Source organism: Pseudophryne corroboree, chromosome 3 (genome assembly GCF_028390025.1).
Source record: "Pseudophryne corroboree isolate aPseCor3 chromosome 3, aPseCor3.hap2, whole genome shotgun sequence".
NCBI lineage: Eukaryota > Metazoa > Chordata > Amphibia > Anura > Myobatrachidae > Pseudophryne > Pseudophryne corroboree.
Genome location: NC_086446.1, coordinates 327106392 through 327128567, shown reverse-complemented (window position 1 = coordinate 327128567; position 22176 = coordinate 327106392). Strand labels below are relative to the sequence as shown.

At 47.0% G+C, this 22176-nt stretch overlaps 1 protein-coding gene across 1 annotated transcript in view; it reads right to left on the bottom strand.

Moving 5' to 3' along the window:
- Positions 1-22176, bottom strand: part of R3HDML (R3H domain containing like) — a 119553-nt gene that overhangs the window by 79684 nt on the left and 17693 nt on the right. The window contains exon 3 of the mRNA XM_063963522.1: positions 19844-19962. Within this exon, the coding sequence (XP_063819592.1) occupies positions 19844-19962 (119 nt within the window). The remainder of the gene's footprint in view (positions 1-19843; positions 19963-22176) is intronic.

Genomic DNA, 22176 nt, shown 5'->3' with positions numbered 1-22176 from the left:
GGGTAAAAGTAGTATTGGTAAATGTTTCTGTTCAATGACAATAATAAAGTTTCAAGCAAAATTTAAAGTGAAGATTATATTGTTGCATAAGTTGAGTTTTAGAGTAGACTGTAAGAATTGAGAGAGGTTGTAAGAGTAGGGAAAAAGAAGTAGTAATTCAGAAAGGACTTTCACAATATGTAAAAGCAAAAATACATTGGTAAACATAAATATGAGTAGTTGAAGATGATGTGGAAAGGTCTTGCAGCGTTCCTAAGACAGATTTAAGTGTTTCATCCTGGATGTCATCTCGCCACCTCAAACTTAATATTTCCGAAACAGAGTTAATTATATTTCCACCGGCCAATAGCAGTTACCAACCTGATATTTCTATCACCGTTGAGAACTCTACAATCAACCCTACACCACAAGCTCGCTGCCTATGTGTCATCCTTGACTCTGAACTGTCCTTTGTTTCTCACAGTCAATCTGTCTCAAATTCATGTTACATGCATCTAAAAAACATATCCAAGATACGATCATATCTTACACAAGACACTGCTAAAACTCCATTCTCTCATTATCTCCCGTATTGATTATTGCAATAGTCTTCTTACTGGTCTTACCAAGAAGAGACTCTCACCATTACAATCCATTCTGAATGCAGCTGCGAGGCTAATCGTCCCTGCTAGATGTTCATCGTCTGCAGACCCACTATGTCAGTCCCTCCATTGGTTAACGGTATTCTACTGTATTCAATATAAAATAATTTTACTTACACACAAGGTTATTAAACATACTACACCAACATACATCTCTTCTCTTATTCCAAAATATCTTCCAACCCGTCCCCTTCACTCTTCACAAGATCTACGTCTCTCATCTACAATCATTACTTTCTCCCATGCACGATTGCAGGACTTTCTTCGGGCTGCACCCACTCTGTGGAAAGCCCTACCACATACAATAAGACTCTCCCCTAGTCTCCAAACCTTCAAGCGTTCACTGAAAACTCACCTATTCAGACAAGCTTATCAAATTCCAGAACCACTCACATTAGTTTCATAAGCTATCCTATCCAATTATATCAACACTGTAGAGTCCACACATATCCTGCACATAGTTTCTCTTTCTTCACTTTGCCTTCCTCCTGACCCTGGTTCATCATTGCTGCGATGTGATATCATGCAGCCCACCAAGAACCTTTGCAATCCGGTGGACAACTATGCAATAGGTAGCACCTATCCTTGTGTGTCAATACCTATTTCCCCATAGATTGTAATCTTGTGAGCAGGGCCTTCCTACCTCTGACTGTTTGTTATTACCCAGTTTTGTTATATCATTGTGTCCAGTTGTAAAGCGCAGCGGAATTTGCTGCGCTATATAAGAAATAAATAATAAATAAAATAAATAAGTGATGTGTCCAGGTTACTCAGACTGGAGTTGCTTGAGGTGTAGAGTAAGTCCTTCAGTGTTTCTGAGATTGGGTAGAATGTTCTCCTTCTGTTTTCCTTTAATCTAACATTAATTAAAATCTTTAGCTATCCTTTGACTTGATGGGTACGGCAAGCCTCACAATGCTCTTTAAATAATGAGACCAAACATGTGAATGCCATAATTATATCCAAACTCCAATGTACCCTACCCCAGCAATGACTAGCAATAAAACAGTTAAAAAAAAAGACAACCTGACATATCAACCTACTGGGATTTAACATAGTACACAAAATTTATGGGGTGGGTGTGGGGTGCGGTGGCCGCTGTGTCGGTATGGCTGGGCTGCTTCGGGTCGGCACACCCTAACACTTTATTAACACTTATGATTTTCCCTATCACTTTGTATATATTATTTTAATCACACCACTTACATAGCACTTCTGTGCTTCTTATTAACCCCTATTAATTTTCACCTGTGTGCTGACCTGGGGTGGCCGACCTGTGCCGACATCGTGGGGTCCTGCACCCCGGACCCATACCTAATATTAGGGACCCCCAGTGACGGAGAAGCCTTGTCGATCATCCTGGGGGCTTAACCCTATATCTGCAGATATACGCAACTAAGATCTCCGTATTATCTGACTATTATGTAGTAATATTTTTCACTCGGTGTGCATTAGGGAACACAGTTTTTTCCTACACGGGATTTAACATAGTCATGATCCGCGTACACCTCTGATAGTGGGTGGATTGTGCATGTGCAATTGTGCAGGACCCGTTTTGTGCATGTGCAATTGTGCAGGACCTGTTTTGTGCATGTGCAATTGTGCAGGACCTGTTTTGTGCATGTGCAATTGTGCAGGACCCGTTTTGTGCATGTGCAATTGTGCAGGACCCGTTTTGTGCATGTGCAATTGTGCAGGACCCGTTTTGTGCATGTGCAATTGTGCAGGACCCGTTTTGTGCATGTGCAATTGTGCAGGACCCGTTTTGTGCATGTGCAATTGTGCAGGACCTGTTTTGTGCATGTGCAATTGTGCAGGACCCGTTTTGTGCATGTGCAATTGTGCAGGACCCGTTTTGTGCATGTGCAGAACAGGTCCTGCGTGATCACGAGCAGTGTCCCCTAAGTCGCAATCTAATTGACAGGCTGCGTCCGCTTGAGGCAGTGAGGAGGCAGGCAATAGGGCATGTCTGAAAATAGGGGCGTGATCCTATACGGTATCTTTTTCCCTCACACACCTGCTACTGCATTAGAATTTTTATACATCACTTCTGGGGTATGGGTCGACCACACTTAGGTTGAAAGTCATTAGGTCAACCACTATTGGTCGACATGCATTAGGTTGACATGGTCACTAGGTTGACATGGAAAAGGTTGGCATGAGTTTTTTTTACTTTTTTTGGTGTTGTTTTCTTCGTAAAGTGACGGGGTACCCCAAATGGTGCATTGTGTCCCCTCGCATGGCTCGCTTCACTCACCATGCTTTGGGCAAGGTGCCTCACTCCGCTACCGCTGTGCTTGGCACAGGTTACCGTTCCCAATTGTAGTCCACATGGATTGTAACGTATGAAAAAGTGCAAAAAAAAATGAGAAAAACTAATGTCAACCTTTTTCCATGTCGACCTAATGCACGTCGACCAATAGTGGTCGACCTAATGACTGTCGACCTAAGTCTTGTCGACCTAATGCCCGTATCCCCACTTCTGTATCCAAAGACGCAGCAGCAACGTGTTCTGCATCCATCTCTGAATCAGGCTCAAAGGGAGACAATCATAAGGGATGCACAATGGGAGAGATTGGGCCGAATTCAGATCTGATCACAGCAGCAAATTTGTTAGCTAATGGACAAAAGTAAACCATGTGCACTGCAAGGGGGGGGGGGGGGGGGGCAGATATAACATGTGGAGAGAGAGTTAGATTTGGGTGGGGGGTGTTCAAACTGAAATCCAAATTGCAGTGTAAAAATAAAGCAGCCACATAAACACTATAACCCAGCCAAATCTAACTCTCTCTGCACATGTTATATCTGCCCCCCCCCCTGCAGTGCACATGGTTTTGCCCATTAGCTAACAAGTTTGCTGCTGAAATCAGATCTGAATTGCCCCCATTGATGCTTTCAGCTCCATTAGTTAAATAATAAATAAAAGTGCAGCAATTGAAACAGCGTTATTTATACATGTAATAAAACTTTATACATAAAAATATTAGAGATGAGCGCCTGAAATTTTTCGGGTTTTGTGTTTTGGTTTTGGGTTCGGTTCCGCGGCCGTGTTTTGGGTTCGAACGCGTTTTGGCAAAACCTCACCGAATTATTTTTGTCGGATTCGGGTGTGTTTTGGATTCGGGTGTTTTTTTCCAAAAACACTAAAAAACAGCTTAAATCATAGAATTTGGGGGTCATTTTGATCCCAAAGTATTATTAACCTCAAAAACCATAATTTACACTCATTTTCAGTCTATTCTGAATACCTCACACCTCACAATATTATTTTTAGTCCTAAAATTTGCACCGAGGTCGCTGTGTGAGTAAGATAAGCGACCCTAGTGGCCGACACAAACACCGGGCCCATCTAGGAGTGGCACTGCAGTGTCACGCAGGATGTCCCTTCCAAAAAACCCTCCCCAAACAGCACATGACGCAAAGAAAAAAAGAGGCGCAATGAGGTAGCTGTGTGAGTAAGATTAGCGACCCTAGTGGCCGACACAAACACCGGGCCCATCTAGGAGTGGCACTGCAGTGTCACGCAGGATGGCCCTTCCAAAAAACCCTCCCCAAACAGCACATGACGCAAAGAAAAAAAGAGGCGCAATGAGGTAGCTGTGTGAGTAAGATTAGCGACCCTAGTGGCCGACACAAACACCGGGCCCATCTAGGAGTGGCACTGCAGTGTCACGCAGGATGGCCCTTCCAAAAAACCCTCCCCAAACAGCACATGACGCAAAGAAAAAAAGAGGCGCAATGAGGTAGCTGACTGTGTGAGTAAGATTAGCGACCCTAGTGGCCGACACAAACACCGGGCCCATCTAGGAGTGGCACTGCAGTGTCACGCAGGATGTCCCTTCCAAAAAACCCTCCCCAAACAGCACATGACGCAAAGAAAAAAAGAGGCGCAATGAGGTAGCTGTGTGAGTAAGATTAGCGACCCTAGTGGCCGACACAAACACCGGGCACATCTAGGAGTGGCACTGCAGTGTCACGCAGGATGTCCCTTCCAAAAAACCCTCCCCAAACAGCACATGACGCAAAGAAAAAAAGAGGCGCAATGAGGTAGCTGTGTGAGTAAGATTAGCGACCCTAGTGGCCGACACAAACACCGGGCCCATCTAGGAGTGGCACTGCAGTGTCACGCAGGATGTCCCTTCCAAAAAACCCTCCCCAATCAGCACATGATGCAAAGAAAAAGAAAAGAAAAAAGAGGTGCAAGATGGAATTATCCTTGGGCCCTCCCACCCACCCTTATGTTGTATAAACAAAACAGGACATGCACACTTTAACCAACCCATCATTTCAGTGACAGGGTCTGCCACACGACTGTGACTGATATGACGGGTTGGTTTGGACCCCCCCCAAAAAAGAAGCAATTAATCTCTCCTTGCACAAACTGGCTCTACAGAGGCAAGATGTCCACCTCATCTTCACCCTCCGATATATCACCGTGTACATCCCCCTCCTCACAGATTATCAATTCGTCCCCACTGGAATCCACCATCTCAGCTCCCTGTGTACTTTGTGGAGGCAATTGCTGCTGGCCAATGTCTCCGCGGAGGAATTGATTATAATTCATTTTAATGAACATCATCTTCTCCACATTTTCTGGATGTAACCTCGTACGCCGATTGCTGACAAGGTGAGCGGCGGCACTAAACACTCTTTCGGAGTACACACTTGTGGGAGGGCAACTTAGGTAGAATAAAGCCAGTTTGTGCAAGGGCCTCCAAATTGCCTCTTTTTCCTGCCAGTATAAGTACGGACTGTGTGACGTGCCTACTTGGATGCGGTCACTCATATAATCCTCCACCATTCTATCAATGTTGAGAGAATCATATGCAGTGACAGTAGACGACATGTCCGTAATCGTTGTCAGGTCCTTCAGTCCGGACCAGATGTCAGCATCAGCAGTCGCTCCAGACTGCCCTGCATCACCGCCAGCGGGTGGGCTCGGAATTCTGAGCCTTTTCCTCGCACCCCCAGTTGCGGGAGAATGTGAAGGAGGAGATGTTGACAGGTCGCGTTCCGCTTGACTTGACAATTTTGTCACCAGCAGGTCTTTCAACCCCAGCAGACCTGTGTCTGCCGGAAAGAGAGATCCAAGGTAGGCTTTAAATCTAGGATCGAGCACGGTGGCCAAAATGTAGTGCTCTGATTTCAACAGATTGACCACCCGTGAATCCTTGTTAAGCGAATTAAGGGCTGCATCCACAAGTCCCACATGCCTAGCGGAATCGCTCCCTTTTAGCTCCTTCTTCAATGCCTCCAGCTTCTTCTGCAAAAGCCTGATGAGGGGAATGACCTGACTCAGGCTGGCAGTGTCTGAACTGACTTCACGTGTGGCAAGTTCAAAGGGCATCAGAACCTTGCACAACGTTGAAATCATTCTCCACTGCACTTGAGACAGGTGCATTCCATCTCCTATATCGTGCTCAATTGTATAGGCTTGAATGGCCTTTTGCTGCTCCTCCAACCTCTGAAGCATATAGAGGGTTGAATTCCACCTCGTTACCACTTCTTGCTTCAGATGATGGCAGGGCAGGTTCAGTAGTTTTTGGTGGTGCTCCAGTCTTCTGTACGTGGTGCCTGTACGCCGAAAGTGTCCCGCAATTTTTCTGGCCACCGACAGCATCTCTTGCACGCCCCTGTCGTTTTTTAAAAAATTCTGCACCACCAAATTCAAGGTATGTGCAAAACATGGGACGTGCTGGAATTTGCCCATATTTAATGCACACACAATATTGCTGGCGTTGTCCGATGCCACAAATCCACAGGAGAGTCCAATTGGGGTAAGCCATTCCGCGATGATCTTCCTCAGTTGCCGTAAGAGGTTTTCAGCTGTGTGCGTATTCTGGAAAGCGGTGATACAAAGCGTAGCCTGCCTAGGAAAGAGTTGGCGTTTGCGAGATGCTGCTACTGGTGCCGCCGCTGCTGTTCTTGCGGCGGGAGTCCATACATCTACCCAGTGGGCTGTCACAGTCATATAGTCCTGACCCTGCCCTGCTCCACTTGTACACATGTCCGTGGTTAAGTGGACATTGGGTACAACTGCATTTTTTAGGAGACTGGTGAGTCTTTTTCTGACGTCCGTGTACATTCTCGGTATCGCCTGCCTAGAGAAGTGGAACCTAGATGGTATTTGGTAACGGGGGCACACTGCCTCAATAAATTGTCTAGTTCCCTGTGAACTAACGGCGGATACCGGACGCACGTCTAACACCAACATAGTTGTCAAGGACTCAGTTATCCGCTTTGCAGTAGGATGACTGCTGTGATATTTCATCTTCCTCGCAAAGGACTGTTGAACAGTCAATTGCTTACTGGAAGTAGTACAAGTGGGCTTACGACTTCCCCTCTGGGATGACCATCGACTCCCAGCGGCAACAACAGCAGCGCCAGCAGCAGTAGGCGTTACACGCAAGGATGCATCGGAGGAATCCCAGGCAGGAGAGGACTCGTCAGACTTGCCAGTGACATGGCCTGCAGGACTATTGGCATTCCTGGGGAAGGAGGAAATTGACACTGAGGGAGTTGGTGGGGTGGTTTGCGTGAGCTTGGTTACAAGAGGAAGGGATTTACTGGTCAGTGGACTGCTTCCGCTGTCACCCAAAGTTTTTGAACTTGTCACTGACTTATTATGAATGCGCTGCAGGTGACGTATAAGGGAGGATGTTCCGAGGTGGTTAACGTCCTTACCCCTACTTATTACAGGGGGAACACACGGCTTGACACCTGTTGTCCGCATTTCTGGTGAAATACCTCCACACCGAAGAGCTTATTTTTTTGGTATTTTCACCTGGCATGTCAACGGCCATATTCCTCCCACGGACAACAGGTGTCTCCCCGGGTGCCTGACTTAAACAAACCACCTCACCATCAGAATCCTCCTGGTCAATTTCCTCCCCAGCGCCAGCAACACCCATATCCTCCTCATCCTGGTGTACTTCAACACTGACATCTTCAATCTGACTATCAGGAACTGGACTGCGGGTGCTCCTTCCAGCACTTGCAGGGGGCGTGCAAATGGTGGAAGGCGCATGCTCTTCACGTCCAGTGTTGGGAAGGTCAGGCATCGCAACCGACACAATTGGACTCTCCTTGTGGATTTGGGATTTCAAAGAACGCACAGTTCTTTGCGGTGCTTTTGCCAGCTTGAGTCTTTTCAGTTTTCTAGCGAGAGGCTGAGTGCTTCCATCCTCATGTGAAGCTGAACCACTAGCCATGAACATAGGCCAGGGCCTCAGCCGTTCCTTGCCACTCCGTGTGGTAAATGGCATATTGGCAAGTTTACGCTTCTCCTCCGACAATTTTATTTTAGGTTTTGGAGTCCTTTTTTTACTGATATTTGGTGTTTTGGTTTTGACATGCTCTGTACTATGCCATTGGGCATCGGCCTTGGCAGACGACGTTGCTGGCATTTCATCGTCTCGGCCATGACTAGTGGCAGCAGCTTCAGCACGAGGTGGAAGTGGATCTTGATCTTTCCCTAATTTTGGAACCTCAACATTTTTGTTCTCCATATTTTAATAGGCACAACTAAAAGGCACCTCAGGTAAACAATGGAGATGGATGGATTGGATACTAGTATACAATTATGGACGGGCTGCCGAGTGCCGACACAGAGGTAGCCACAGCCGTGAACTACCGCACTGTACTGTGTCTGCTGCTAATATATAGACTGGTTGATAAAGAGATAGTATACTCGTAACTAGTATGTATGTATAAAGAAAGAAAAAAAAACCACGGTTAGGTGGTATATACAATTATGGACGGGCTGCCGAGTGCCGACACAGAGGTAGCCACAGCCGTGAACTACCGCACTGTACTGTGTCTGCTGCTAATATATAGACTGGTTGATAAAGAGATAGTATACTCGTAACTAGTATGTATGTATAAAGAAAGAAAAAAAAACCACGGTTAGGTCACTGGTATATACAATTATGGACGGGCTGCCGAGTGCCGACACAGAGGTAGCCACAGCCGTGAACTACCGCACTGTACTGTGTCTGCTGCTAATATATAGACTGGTTGATAAAGAGATAGTATACTCGTAACTAGTATGTATGTATAAAGAAAGAAAAAAAAACCACGGTTAGGTCACTGGTATATACAATTATGGACGGGCTGCCGAGTGCCGACACAGAGGTAGCCACAGCCGTGAACTACCGCACTGTACTGTGTCTGCTGCTAATATATAGACTGGTTGATAAAGAGATAGTATACTCGTAACTAGTATGTATGTATAAAGAAAGAAAAAAAACCACGGTTAGGTGGTATATACAATTATGGACGGGCTGCCGAGTGCCGACACAGAGGTAGCCACAGCCGTGAACTACCGCACTGTACTGTGTCTGCTGCTAATATATAGACTGGTTGATAAAGAGATAGTATACTCGTAACTAGTATGTATGTATAAAGAAAGAAAAAAAAACCACGGTTAGGTCACTGGTATATACAATTATGGACGGGCTGCGGAGTGCCGACACAGAGGTAGCCACAGCCGTGAACTACCGCACTGTACTGTGTCTGCTGCTAATATATAGACTGGTTGATAAAGAGATAGTATACTCGTAACTAGTATGTATGTATAAAGAAAGAAAAAAAAACCACGGTTAGGTGGTATATACAATTATGGACGGGCTGCCGAGTGCCGACACAGAGGTAGCCACAGCCGTGAACTACCGCACTGTACTGTGTCTGCTGCTAATATATAGACTGGTTGATAAAGAGATAGTATACTCGTAACTAGTATGTATGTATAAAGAAAGAAAAAAAAACCACGGTTAGGTCACTGGTATATACAATTATGGACGGGCTGCCGAGTGCCGACACAGAGGTAGCCACAGCCGTGAACTACCGCACTGTACTGTGTCTGCTGCTAATATATAGACTGGTTGATAAAGAGATAGTATACTCGTAACTAGTATGTATGTATAAAGAAAGAAAAAAAAACCACGGTTAGGTCACTGGTATATACAATTATGGACGGGCTGCCGAGTGCCGACACAGAGGTAGCCACAGCCGTGAACTACCGCACTGTACTGTGTCTGCTGCTAATATATAGACTGGTTGATAAAGAGATAGTATACTCGTAACTAGTATGTATGTATAAAGAAAGAAAAAAAAAACACGGTTAGGTGGTATATACAATTATGGACGGGCTGCCGAGTGCCGACACAGAGGTAGCCACAGCCGTGAACTACCGCACTGTACTGTGTCTGCTGCTAATATATAGACTGGTTGATAAAGAGATAGTATACTCGTAACTAGTATGTATGTATAAAGAAAGAAAAAAAAACCACGGTTAGGTCACTGGTATATACAATTATGGACGGGCTGCCGAGTGCCGACACAGAGGTAGCCACAGCCGTGAACTACCGCACTGTACTGTGTCTGCTGCTAATATATAGACTGGTTGATAAAGAGATAGTATACTCGTAACTAGTATGTATGTATAAAGAAAGAAAAAAAAACCACGGTTAGGTCACTGGTATATACAATTATGGACGGGCTGCCGAGTGCCGACACAGAGGTAGCCACAGCCGTGAACTACCGCACTGTACTGTGTCTGCTGCTAATATAGACTGGTTGATAAAGAGATAGTATACTACTAATATTATATACTGGTGGTCAGGTCACTGGTCACTAGTCACACTGGCAGTGGCACTCCTGCAGCAAAAGTGTGCACTGTTTAATTTTAATATAATATTATGTACTCCTGGCTCCTGCTATAACCTATAACTGGCACTGCAGTAGTGCTCCCCAGTCTCCCCCACAATTATAAGCTGTGTGAGCTGAGCAGTCAGACAGATATATAATATATATAGATGATGCAGCACACTGGCCTGAGCCTGAGCAGTGCACACAGATATGGTATGTATGTGACTGAGTCACTGTGTGCTGTGTATCGCTTTTTTCAGGCAGAGAACGGATTATAAATAAAAGTGGTGGTCACTGGTCACTATCAGCAAAACTCTGCACTGTACACTACTGAGTACTCCTAATGCTCCCCAAAATTAGTAAATCAAGTGTCTAAACGGAGAGGACGCCAGCCACGTCCTCTCCCTATCAATCTCAATGCACGTGTGAAAATGGCGGCGACGCGCGGCTCCTTATATAGAATCCGAGTCTCGCGATAGAATCCGAGCCTCGCGAGAATCCGACAGCGTCATGATGACGTTCGGGCGCGCTCGGGTTAACCGAGCAAGGCGGGAAGATCCGAGTCGCTCGGACTCGTGAAAAATAACATGAAGTTCTGGCGGGTTCGGATTCAGAGAAACCGAACCCGCTCATCTCTAAAAAATATACTGTTTATGAACTATGGAGATGAACAGAACTCCGCCGTCGGTCTCCTTACGCAGGGATCCCGACAGCCGGTATATTGACTGCATCCCCCTGGAATAGGTCATGTTGGGAGGTATGCGGTAGGAATATAGATATTATTGTTGTCGACCTAAAGACTACATTCGTATTAAACTGCTCACTTTAGAATCAATGTACAGGTCTGGATTGGAAATATATTGTAATTGTTGCATTTCCAGAAGGATTGGGATGTATGAGAACAATACAAATGGAGCCAAATGAAAGAAAAAATCAAAACCCACAGCTCTAATAATTAAAATATGAATTGTGTAAATAATTAAATATTTACACTTAATTCATCAGTTCTACCCAATCTATGGACTGATTCAGAAATTTAAAAAAAAAAAAGCACTGCAGGAGAGACAGGATTAAAATGTGCAGATAGATAGATTGGAGAGGTGTGTGTACAAATGCAAATGTAAATTGCAGTGTGAGACTACAGTAAATCTGTGGTTTGCATGCAAAAGTAGCCAGTATTTACCCTGCACGCAAAAGAAAAAAAAATAAGAATTTACTTACCGATAATTCTATTTCTCGTAGTCCGTAGTGGATGCTGGGGACTCCGTAAGGACCATGGGGAATAGCGGCTCCGCAGGAGACAGGGCACAAAAGTAAAAGCTTTAGGATCAGGTGGTGTGCACTGGCTCCTCCCCCTATGACCCTCCTCCAAGCCTCAGTTAGGATACTGTGCCCGGACGAGCGTACACAATAAGGAAGGATTTTGAATCCCGGGTAAGACTCATACCAGCCACACCAATCACACTGTACAACCTGTGATCTGAACCCAGTTAACAGCATGATAACAGCGGAGCCTCTGAAAAGATGGCTCACAACAATAATAACCCGATTTTTGTAACAATAACTATGTACAAGTATTGCAGACAATCCGCACTTGGGATGGGCGCCCAGCATCCACTACGGACTACGAGAAATAGAATTATCGGTAAGTAAATTCTTATTTTCTCTGACGTCCTAAGTGGATGCTGGGGACTCCGTAAGGACCATGGGGATTATACCAAAGCTCCCAAACGGGCAGGAGAGTGCGGATGACTCTGCAGCACCGAATGAGAGAACTCCAGGTCCTCCTCAGCCAGGGTATCAAATTTGTAAAATTTTGCAAACGTGTTTGCCCCTGACCAAGTAGCAGCTCGGCAAAGTTGTAAAGCCGAGACCCCTCGGGCAGCCGCCCAAGATGAGCCCACCTTCCTTGTGGAATGGGCATTTACATATTTTGGCTGTGGCTGGCCTGCCACAGAATGTGCAAGCTGAATTGTACTACACATCCAACTAGCAATCGTCTGCTTAGAAGCAAGAGCACCCAGTTTGTTGAGTGCATACAGGATAACAGCAAGTCAGTTTTCCTGACTCCAGCCGTCCTGGAAATATATATTTTCAGGGCCCTGGCAACATCTAGCAACTTGGAGTCCTCCAAGTCCCTAGTAGCCGCAGGTACCACAATAAGCTGGTTCAGGTGAAACGCTGACACCACCTTAGGGAGAAACTGGGGACGAGTCCGCAGCTCTGCCCTGTCCGAAAGGACAATCAGATATGGGCTTTTGTGAGACAAAGCCGCCAATTCTGACACTCGCCTGGCCGAGGCCAGGGCCAACAGCATGGTCACTTTCCATGTGAGATATTTCAAATCCACAGATTTGAGCGGTTTAAACCAATGTGATTTGAGGAATCCCAGAACTACGTTGAGATCCCACAGTGCCACTGGAGGCACAAAAGGGGTTGTATATGCAGTACTCCCTTGACAAACTTCTGGACTTCAGGAACTGAAGCCAATTCTTTCTGGAAGAAAATCGACAGGGCCGAAATTTGAACCTTAATGGACCCAAATTTGAGGCCCATAGACACTCCTGTTTGCAGGAAATGCAGGAATCGACCGAGTTGAAATTCCTCCGTGGGGGCCTTCCTGGCCTCACACCATGCAACATATTTTCTCCAAATGCGGTGATAATGTTGTGGGGTCACCTCCGTCCTGGCTCTGACCAGGGTAGGGATGACCTCTTCCGGAATGCCTTTTTCCCTTAGGATCCGGCGTTCAACCGCCATGCCGTCAAACGCAGCCGCGGTAAGTCTTGGAACAGACATGATCCTTGCTGAAGCAAGTCCCTTCTTAGTATCTCTTGAAGTTCCGGGTACCAAGTCCTTCTTGGCCAATCCGGAGCCACGAGTATAGTTCTTACTCCTCTCCGTCTTATAATTCTCAGTACCTTGGGTATGAGAGGCAGAGGAGGGAACACATACACCGACTGGTACACCCACGGTGTTACCAGAGCATCCCAGCTATTGCCTGAGGGTCTCTTGACCTGGCGCAATACCTGTCCAGTTTTTTGTTCAGACGGGACGCCATCATGTCCACCTTTGGTCTTTCCCAACGGTTCACAATCATGTGGAAGACTTCCAGATGAAGTCCCCACTCTCCCGGGTGGAGGTCGTGCCTGCTGAGGAAGTCTGCTTCCCAGTTGTCCACTCCCGGAATGAACACCGCTGACAGTGTTATCACATGATTTTTCGCCCAGCGAAGAATCCTTGCTGCCATTGCCCTCCTGCTTCTTGTGCCGCCCTGTCTGTTTACGTGGGCGACTGCCGTGATGTTGTCCGACTGGATCAGCACCGGTTGACTTTGAAGCAGAGGTCTTCCTAGGCTCAGAGCATTGTAAATTGCCCTTAGCTCCAGTATATTTATGTGGAGAGAAGTCTCCAGACTTGACCACACTCCTTGGAAATTTCTTCCCTGTGTGACTGCTCCCCAGCCTCTCAGGCTGGCATGCGTGGTCACCAGGACCCAGTCCTGAATGCCAAATCTGCTGCCCTCTAGTAGATGAGCACTCTGCAGCCACCACAGAAGAGACACCCTTGTCCTTGGAGACAGGATTATCCGCTGATGCATCTGAAGATGCGATCCGGACCATTCGTCCAGCAGATCCCACTGAAAAATTCTTGCGTGAAATCTGCCGAATGGAATCGCTTCGTAAGAAGCCACCATTTTTCCCAGGACTCTTGTGCATTGATGCACTGACACTTGGCCTGGTTCTAGGAGGTTCCTAACTAGCTCGGATAACTCCCTGGCTTTCTCCTCCGGGAGAAACACCTTTTTCTGGACTGTGTCCAGAATCATCCCTAGGAACAGCAGACGTGTCGTCGGAATCAGCTACGATTTTGGAATATTTAGAATCCACCCGTGCTGTCGTAGAACTACTTGAGATAGTGCTACTCCGACCTCCAACTGTTCTCTGGACCTTGCCCTTATCAGGAGATCGTCCAAGTAAGGGATAATTAAGACGCCTTTTCTTTGAAGAAGAATCATCATTTCGGCCATTACCTTGGTAAAGACCCGGGGTGCCGTGGACAATCCAAACGGCAGCGTCTGAAACTGATAGTGACAGTTCTGTACCACGAACCTGAGGTACCCTTGGTGAGAAGGGCAAATTGGGACATGGAGGTAAGCATCCTTGATGTCCAGGGACACCATATAGTCCCCTTCTTCCTGGTTCGCTATCACTGCTCTGAGTGACTCCATCTTGATTTGAACCTTTTTATGTAAGTGTTCAAAGATTTCAGATTTAGAATAGGTCTCACCGAGCCGTCTGGCTTCAGTACCACAAATAGTGTGGAATAATACCCCTTTCCTTGTTGTAGGAGGGGTACTTTGATTATCACCTGCTGGGAATACAGCTTGTGAATTGTTTCCAATACTGCCTCCCTGTCGGAGGGAGACGTTGGTAAAGCAGATTTCAGGAACCTGCGAGGGGGAGATGTCTCGAATTTCCAATCTGTACCCCTGGGATACTACTTGTAGGATCCAGGGGTCCACTTGCGAGTGAGCCCACTGCGCGCTGAAACTCTTGAGACGACCCCCCCCCCACCGCACCTGAGTCCGCTTGTACGGCCCCAGCGTCATGCTGAGGACTTGGCAGAAGCGGTGGAGGGCTTCTGTTCCTGGGAAGGGGCTGCCTGCTGCAGTCTTCTTCCCTTTCCTCTACCCCTGGGCAGATATGACTGGCCTTTTGCCCGCTTGCCCTTATGGGGACGAAAGGACTGAGGCTGAAAAGACGGTGTCTTTTTCTGCTGAGATGTGACTTGGGGTAAAAAAGGTGGATTTTCCAGCTGTTGCCGTGGCCACCAGGTCCGATGGACCGACCCCAAATAACTCCTCCCCTTTATACGGCAATACTTCCATGTGCCGTTTGGAATCCGCATCACCTGACCACTGTTGTGTCCATAAACATCTTCTGGCAGACATGGACATCGCACTTACTCTTGATGCCAGAGTGCAAATATCCCTCTGTGCATCTCGCATATATAGAAATGCATCCTTTAAATGCTCTATAGTCAATAAAATACTGTCCCTGTCAAGGGTATCAATATTTTCAGTCAGGGAATCCGACCAAGCCACCCCAGCGCTGCACATCCAGGCTGAGGCGATCGCTGGTCGCAGTATAACACCAGTATGTGTGTATATACTTTTTAGGATATTTTCCAGCCTCCTATCAGCTGGCTCCTTGAGGGCGGCCGTATCTGGAGACGGTAACGCCACTTGTTTTGATAAGCGTGTGAGCGCCTTATCCACCCTAGGGGGTGTTTCCCAACGCACCCTGACTTCTGGCGGGAAAGGGTATAACGCCAATAATTTTCTATCGGGGAAAACCCACGCATCATCACACACTTCATTTAATTTATCTGATTCAGGAAAAACTACAGGTAGTTTTTTCACACCCCACATAATACCCTTTTTTGTGGTACTTGTAGTATCAGAAATATGTAACACCTCCTTCATTGCCCTTAACATGTAACGTGTGGCCCTAATGGAAAATACGTTTGTTTCTTCACCGTCGACACTGGAGTCAGTGTCCGTGTCTGTGTCTGTGTCGACCGACTGAGGTAATGGGCGTTTTAAAGCCCCTGACGGTGTTTGAGACGCCTGGACAGGTACTAATTGGTTTGCCGGCCGTCTCATGTCATCAACCGACCTTGCAGCGTGTTGACATTATCACGTAATTCCCTAAATAAGCCATCCATTCCGGTGTCGACTCCCTAGAGAGTGACATCACCATTACAGGCAATTGCTCCGCCTCCTCAACAACCTCGTCCTCATACATGTCGACACACACGTACCGACACACAGCACACACACAGGGAATGCTCTGATAGAGGACAGGACCCCACTAGCCCTTTGGGGAGACAGAGGGAGAGTTTGCCAGCACACACCAAAACGCTATAATTATACAGGGACAACCTTATATAAGTGTTTTCCCTTATAGCATCTTAATATATTATAATATCGCCACCAAAATGCCCCCCCTCTCTGTTTTAACCCTGTTTCTGTAGTGCAGTGCAGGGGAGAGCCTGGGAGCCTTCCTAGCAGCGGAGCTGTGTAGGAAAATTGCGCTGTGTGCTGAGGAGAATAGGCCCCGCCCCCTTTCCGGCGGGCTTCTTCTCCCGTTTTTCTGACAACCTGGCAGGGGTTAAATACATCCATATAGCCCCAGAGGCTATATTTGATGTATTTTTAGCCAGCATAGGTACTTTCATTGCTGCCCAGGGCGCCCCCCCCAGCGCCCTGCACCCTCAGTGACCGTTGGTGTGAAGTGTGCTGAGAGCAATGGCGCACAGCTGCCGTGCTGTGCGCTACCTTAAGAAGACTGGGAAGTCTTCAGCCGCCGATTTCTGGACCTCTTCTCTCTTCAGCATCTGCAAGGGGGTCGGCGGCGCGGCTCCGGTGACCCATCCAGGCTGTACCTGTGATCGTCCCTCTGGAGCTAGTGTCCAGTAGCCTAAGAAGCCAATCCATCCTGCACGCAGGTGAGTTCACTTCTTCTCCCCTAAGTCCCTCGTTGCAGTGAGCCTGTTGCCAGCAGGACTCACTGAAAATAAAAAATCTAACAAAACTTTTACTCTAAGCAGCTCTTTAGGAGAGCCACCTAGATTGCACCCTTCTCGGCCGGGCACAAAAACCTAACTGAGGCTTGGAGGAGGGTCATAGGGGGAGGAGCCAGTGCACACCACCTGATCCTAAAGCTTTTACTTTTGTGCCCTGTCTCCTGCGGAGCCGCTATTCCCCATGGTCCTTACGGAGTCCCCAGCATCCACTTAGGACGTCAGAGAAATGTATATATATATATTTTTGGCATTGCGAAATGATTTGTTCCAGATACAAAGTTACTTGCTGCTTCTGCTTTCCTCCTAACTCAGAATCAGTCCCTGTAGTTTTACATACTGTATATAACTCGACTGATATACAGTCATACCAATATATTGGCTGTCACATCCTAGACATAAATTTAGGGATAAAGAGGGCTGATGCAGAGTTGGCTACAACCCCAAATTCATACCTCCCAGCTTCTTGCAGCTGTAAAGATGGATGCTTGCCCAAAATTAGGGGGCATGGCCTCGCTGGGAAGGGGGCATGGACCAGGGACATGTGGTGAGCTAAATGGCTCAGGAGGCACTGACTAGTACCAGAGCCAGATTTACACCCAATATATGAGCCAGAGGGTACATGTGGGCATTATACACAGGTGCAGCAGTATAAACTCCTGGAAATTTGGTGAGTTTTGATCACAAATGCACGGAAAAGATAGGCAGGGGAGGCACTGCCTCATCTGTCATAGATTTTTTACTCCTGTTTTTGACTATAAAAATCATTAGAGTAATACAAAGAAGATATTTCTAATATATTCTTTATATTTTTCATATACTTTATATAGTCAAAACTCTGGCACAAACGTTAGTATGACAGGAAAGGCTCTGTCTCACCTGCCTCACCTCACCGCACGTCACTGGCGTGGCCACACTGAGAGCTGTTGGACATGCCCCCAATCCATCTCTCCAGTGAGTAGGTACTGTGCGCATGCATCTATTCACCACTACTGCTAAGCTGAACAGCAAGTGGCAGGGGGCCTCCCAACTCCCCACCCATCAGTGCCGGACACTGTGACTTGTGGGTGGGATGATGGGCCAGTGCCCAATAAACAGTACACCCAGGGGCGAATTGGCCATAGGGATCACTTGTAAGATTCCTGGTAGGCTGACATGTCTGTGGGGCCTGTTTTGTGTGTTGTTATGTACCCCCCTCCACATGACAGGCAGCCCACCACACTCATTACACTGCATTGTCCATATTCATTCTGTCATTCTATCTCTGCAATACAGCAACTCTACCATCCAGTGATGCTGCCATGGCTACACGGTGTGTTATACCTCTTGTGCTGCCCATGTCGGGCACTTCTACTTTTACAGGGCCACTTATAGTTCCCAATCCACCTCTGGTCTCAGACACAATTGCAGCAAAAAAGATGCAAGTAAGGCCTCAATTGTGTACAATCAGGCCCTATGAGGAGGCATCCCACCCCCCTCAACAGACCTCACCCCCTCATCAGACCGCACCTCCATTAGGGCTGCTTCCATAAATTTCCTGGGCTGGTTTTCCATCCCAATCCGCCCCTGAGTACACCCTTTCCATATTCAGTCTATGTTAGAATGGCACTGTCCGAACCCATCCTGTTGATCCAGGCACAAGCATGTGTATGGTTAGAAAGAATCACACAAATCTAAATGGGTGCAAAACAGAATCAGATGATTTATGTTATGCAAAGTGGAGTATACCTAAATCCACTAGATAATTCTCATTTATATTCCTTATCACACTCTAAAATAGGAAGCAGTGACTTCATAAATGAGCACTGCTGTTTCTAACATGGTAACCAGTATATTATGTCAAATATTAGATACAATATTTAGAAATGCCTAGACAATTTGTCCATTATACTATATATACCTTGTGAGGAGACAGCAAGGGATTCTAGGAGTGATCGTCATGTGCTTTACCACAGACAGATTGCTTATCAAGGCACTTCCTCTTTCATGATTTTATGGCAAGGTCACTGCAAAATAGCTATAAGAGGGAAGTTAGCAGCAATCACTGCTCTGGGAAGCTGTTCACAATCAATAACTGGTTTTTACTGTGTGTTTTTGGTTTGTTTTTAATCTCCTGAAGCGTATTGTTAGGGTGGTGTTAGATGGGCACTATGCATGCTAACACATGTCTAACTTGCGTTCATAGCACTCATATTGGTGGTCATTCCGAGTTGTTCGCTCGTTGCCGATTTTCGCTATATTGCGATTAGTTGCATACTGCGCATGCGCAAGGTTCGCAGAGCGCATGCGGTTAGTTATTTTACACAAAAGTTAGGTATTTTACTCACGGCATAACGAGGATTTTTCATCGTTCTGGTGATCGTAGACGTAGTGTGATTGACAGGAAGTGGGTGTTTCTGGGCGGAAACTGGCCGTTTTCTGGGCGTGTGTGAAAAAACGCTGGCTTTTCTGGGAAAAACGCAGGAGGGTCTGAAGAAATGGGGGAGTGTCTTGGCGAACGCTGGGTGTGTTTGTGACATCAAACCAGGAACCAAACTGACTGAACTGATCGCAATGGCTGAGTAAGTCTGGAGCTACTCAGAAACTGCTAAGTAATTTTTATTCGCAATTCTACTAATCTTTCGTTCGCAATTCTACTAAGCTAAGATACACTCCCAGAGGGCGGCGGCTTAGCGTGTGCAATGCTGCTAAAATCAGCTAGCGAGCGAACAACTCAGAATGAGGGCCATTGTTCCAATGCTGACACATTAAGCAAATAAGGAACACTCATTCCCTATCACATTAGTGAGACCTGACGACACTGCAAACAACATTTCCTTAACCTGATCGCTCCTGTGTGACAGAGAGTGAGCTTTTCTAGCTGCAAAGTGGTAGCATTGAACCACAAACTTAATAATAATAATAATAATAATAATTACTGAATTTTTAAGGCATTGTTATGTTTGTGACAAAAAGGAATTAATTACCTTCCAGAATGGATGGAAAGATTTTGACCCACGTGGCGCAAAAGCTTGTTAGGTCCGTGGTCCCATTTGCACTGCTTGGCCCAGGACTCTGCAGATCTGGCTAATCGCTCATCCCATACCTTCATGAAACAGAGAAATTAGAATTACCATTGGTTAAACACAGCAATATATAGGAATACATTACTACTAGTGATGAGCGCTAATTACTACCAGACTTCTAAGCTCTGACACCTGTTCTGCCATAACATTAAAACCATTGACAGGAGAAGTGACTAACATTGATTATATCGTTAGAGTGGCACCTGTAAAAGGGTGGGCTATATTAGGCAGCAAGTGAACCCTCAGTTCTTGATGTTGATATGTTGGAAACAGGAAAAAATGCACACCTGTAAGGATCTGAGTTACTTTGACAAGGTGCAAATTGTGATGGCTAAACTATTGGGTCAACATAGAGGTAGGCAGGCCCTGTTTGCAAGCTTACAATCTATAGGGAAATAGGTATTGATACACTATCTATTGCATAATGGTCCGCCAGATTACAAAGGTTCTTAGTGGGCTGTATGATGTGGTCACACAGCAATGCTGGCCTGGGGTCAGGATTAAGGGAAAGTGAATAAAGAGAATTTATATGAGGATAGATCTTGTGAAGAGCTAAGAGGTTGTGTTGGAAGATATTTTGAGATAAGTGAAGAGATGTACATTGGTCTAGTTTGTTAATGCCTTCAGGGGCGGATTGGGATGGAAAACCAGGCCTGGAAATTTATGGAAGAAGCCCTAATTGGGGCTAGGTTTGTTGAGAGGGTTGTGGTCTGTTGAAAGGGGCGGTATCCATTCTCATAATGCTCGATTCTGATCTGAACACAGTTGCAGCCTTCCTTGTGTATGTATTTTGCTGCAGTTGTTTCCCTGACTTTATGCTAATAGTGTTCCCGGCAGAACGGCGGCAGGGCATTGACAAGCGGGAAGGCAGCCCCTGTGGTTGCCAAAGGCACACGTGCTCAAGAAAAAGGGATGTAACCTGCTGGGGAGGGGGGTGCAACGTAATCATCGACACACTTGGGGGCGTGCTCAGCAATTACAGAGGTGCTGGGTTTCCTCCAAACTTTCCCTCTATGTGAATAGATGCCTTGCGCATGTGCACGGCATCTAGTATTCACCGGCAGCGACTGGAAACAGCAACTTTTCCCACCCTCTACATTGCTTTGCATCTTATCTGGAACATCTAGGGAGTACATAACTACTACCTTGAAATGTACCACATAATTACCTGGGGGCTGCATATCCTCTACACTGCTTTGCACCTCATATCTATCTGGGGACTTTATAACCTCTACATTGCTGTAAGCCCCATATCTGAGGTATGTGCAGGGTAGCCCTCTTCCGCATTTTAGCACTGCTCACTGGGAGTCATTCTGACCTGATCGCTCACTGCAGTTCTTTGCAGTGAAGCGATCACATGCCACGCTTCTTAGCTGCAGTTTTGTGGGGCACCTGCCGCTGTGCAGGTTCCGTACTGCCTCTGTTATCTCCAGCCCCGGCAACCCCACCGCTAGCTGCAGCGCTGCCACCTGCAGTGAGGTGCGCCCAGCCCCTTCACACACTTTAGCCGGCGGGTAGCGCTGCAGAAGTCCGAGCTGCTTGCAGGCTCCGACCCCCTCCTCCCTCTAGCCGCAGCGTCTCCTGGGAGCTAACCAGTCACTCCCAGTTTCCTCTTACCACAGTGCCCAGCAGCTGCGAGGTCCACGCTGCGTGCATGCTATGACCCCCTCCTCCCTCCAGCTGCAGCGTCTCCTGGGGGCTAACCAGTCACTCCCAGTCTCCCCTTACCACAGTGCCCGGCAGCTGCGCGAGGTCTGCGGTGTGTGACTGAGGAGGGGGGGAGGAATGCGGACGGGCAGAGGAAGCAGGACTCCAACCTAAGAGTCAGCCATGCCAAGTCTCCACCAGCAGCAGATCCCAACAGGTTGGAGTGGAACAGCAGCAGCCAGCAGCAGTGACTCCGGTAAGACACATCTGTCTGTCACCACTGTTTTGTCCCTAATACCAATCTCTCCCGTGCCCTGTGTTCTATCATGTCCCTGTCACCCCTGGCCTTGCCCTGTCACCCTTATCCTGGCCCTTTCACCCTTTTCTGTCCTGGCCCCGTCACCCCTGTTCTGGCCCCGTCACCCCTGTTCTGGCCCCGTCACCCCTGTTCTGACCCCGTCACCCCTGTTCTGACCCCGTCACCCCTGTCCTGGCCCCGTCACCCCTGTCCTGGCCCCGTCACCCCTGTTCTGACCCTGTCACCCCTGTCCTGGCCCCGTCACCCCTGTTCTGACCCTGTTACTGCA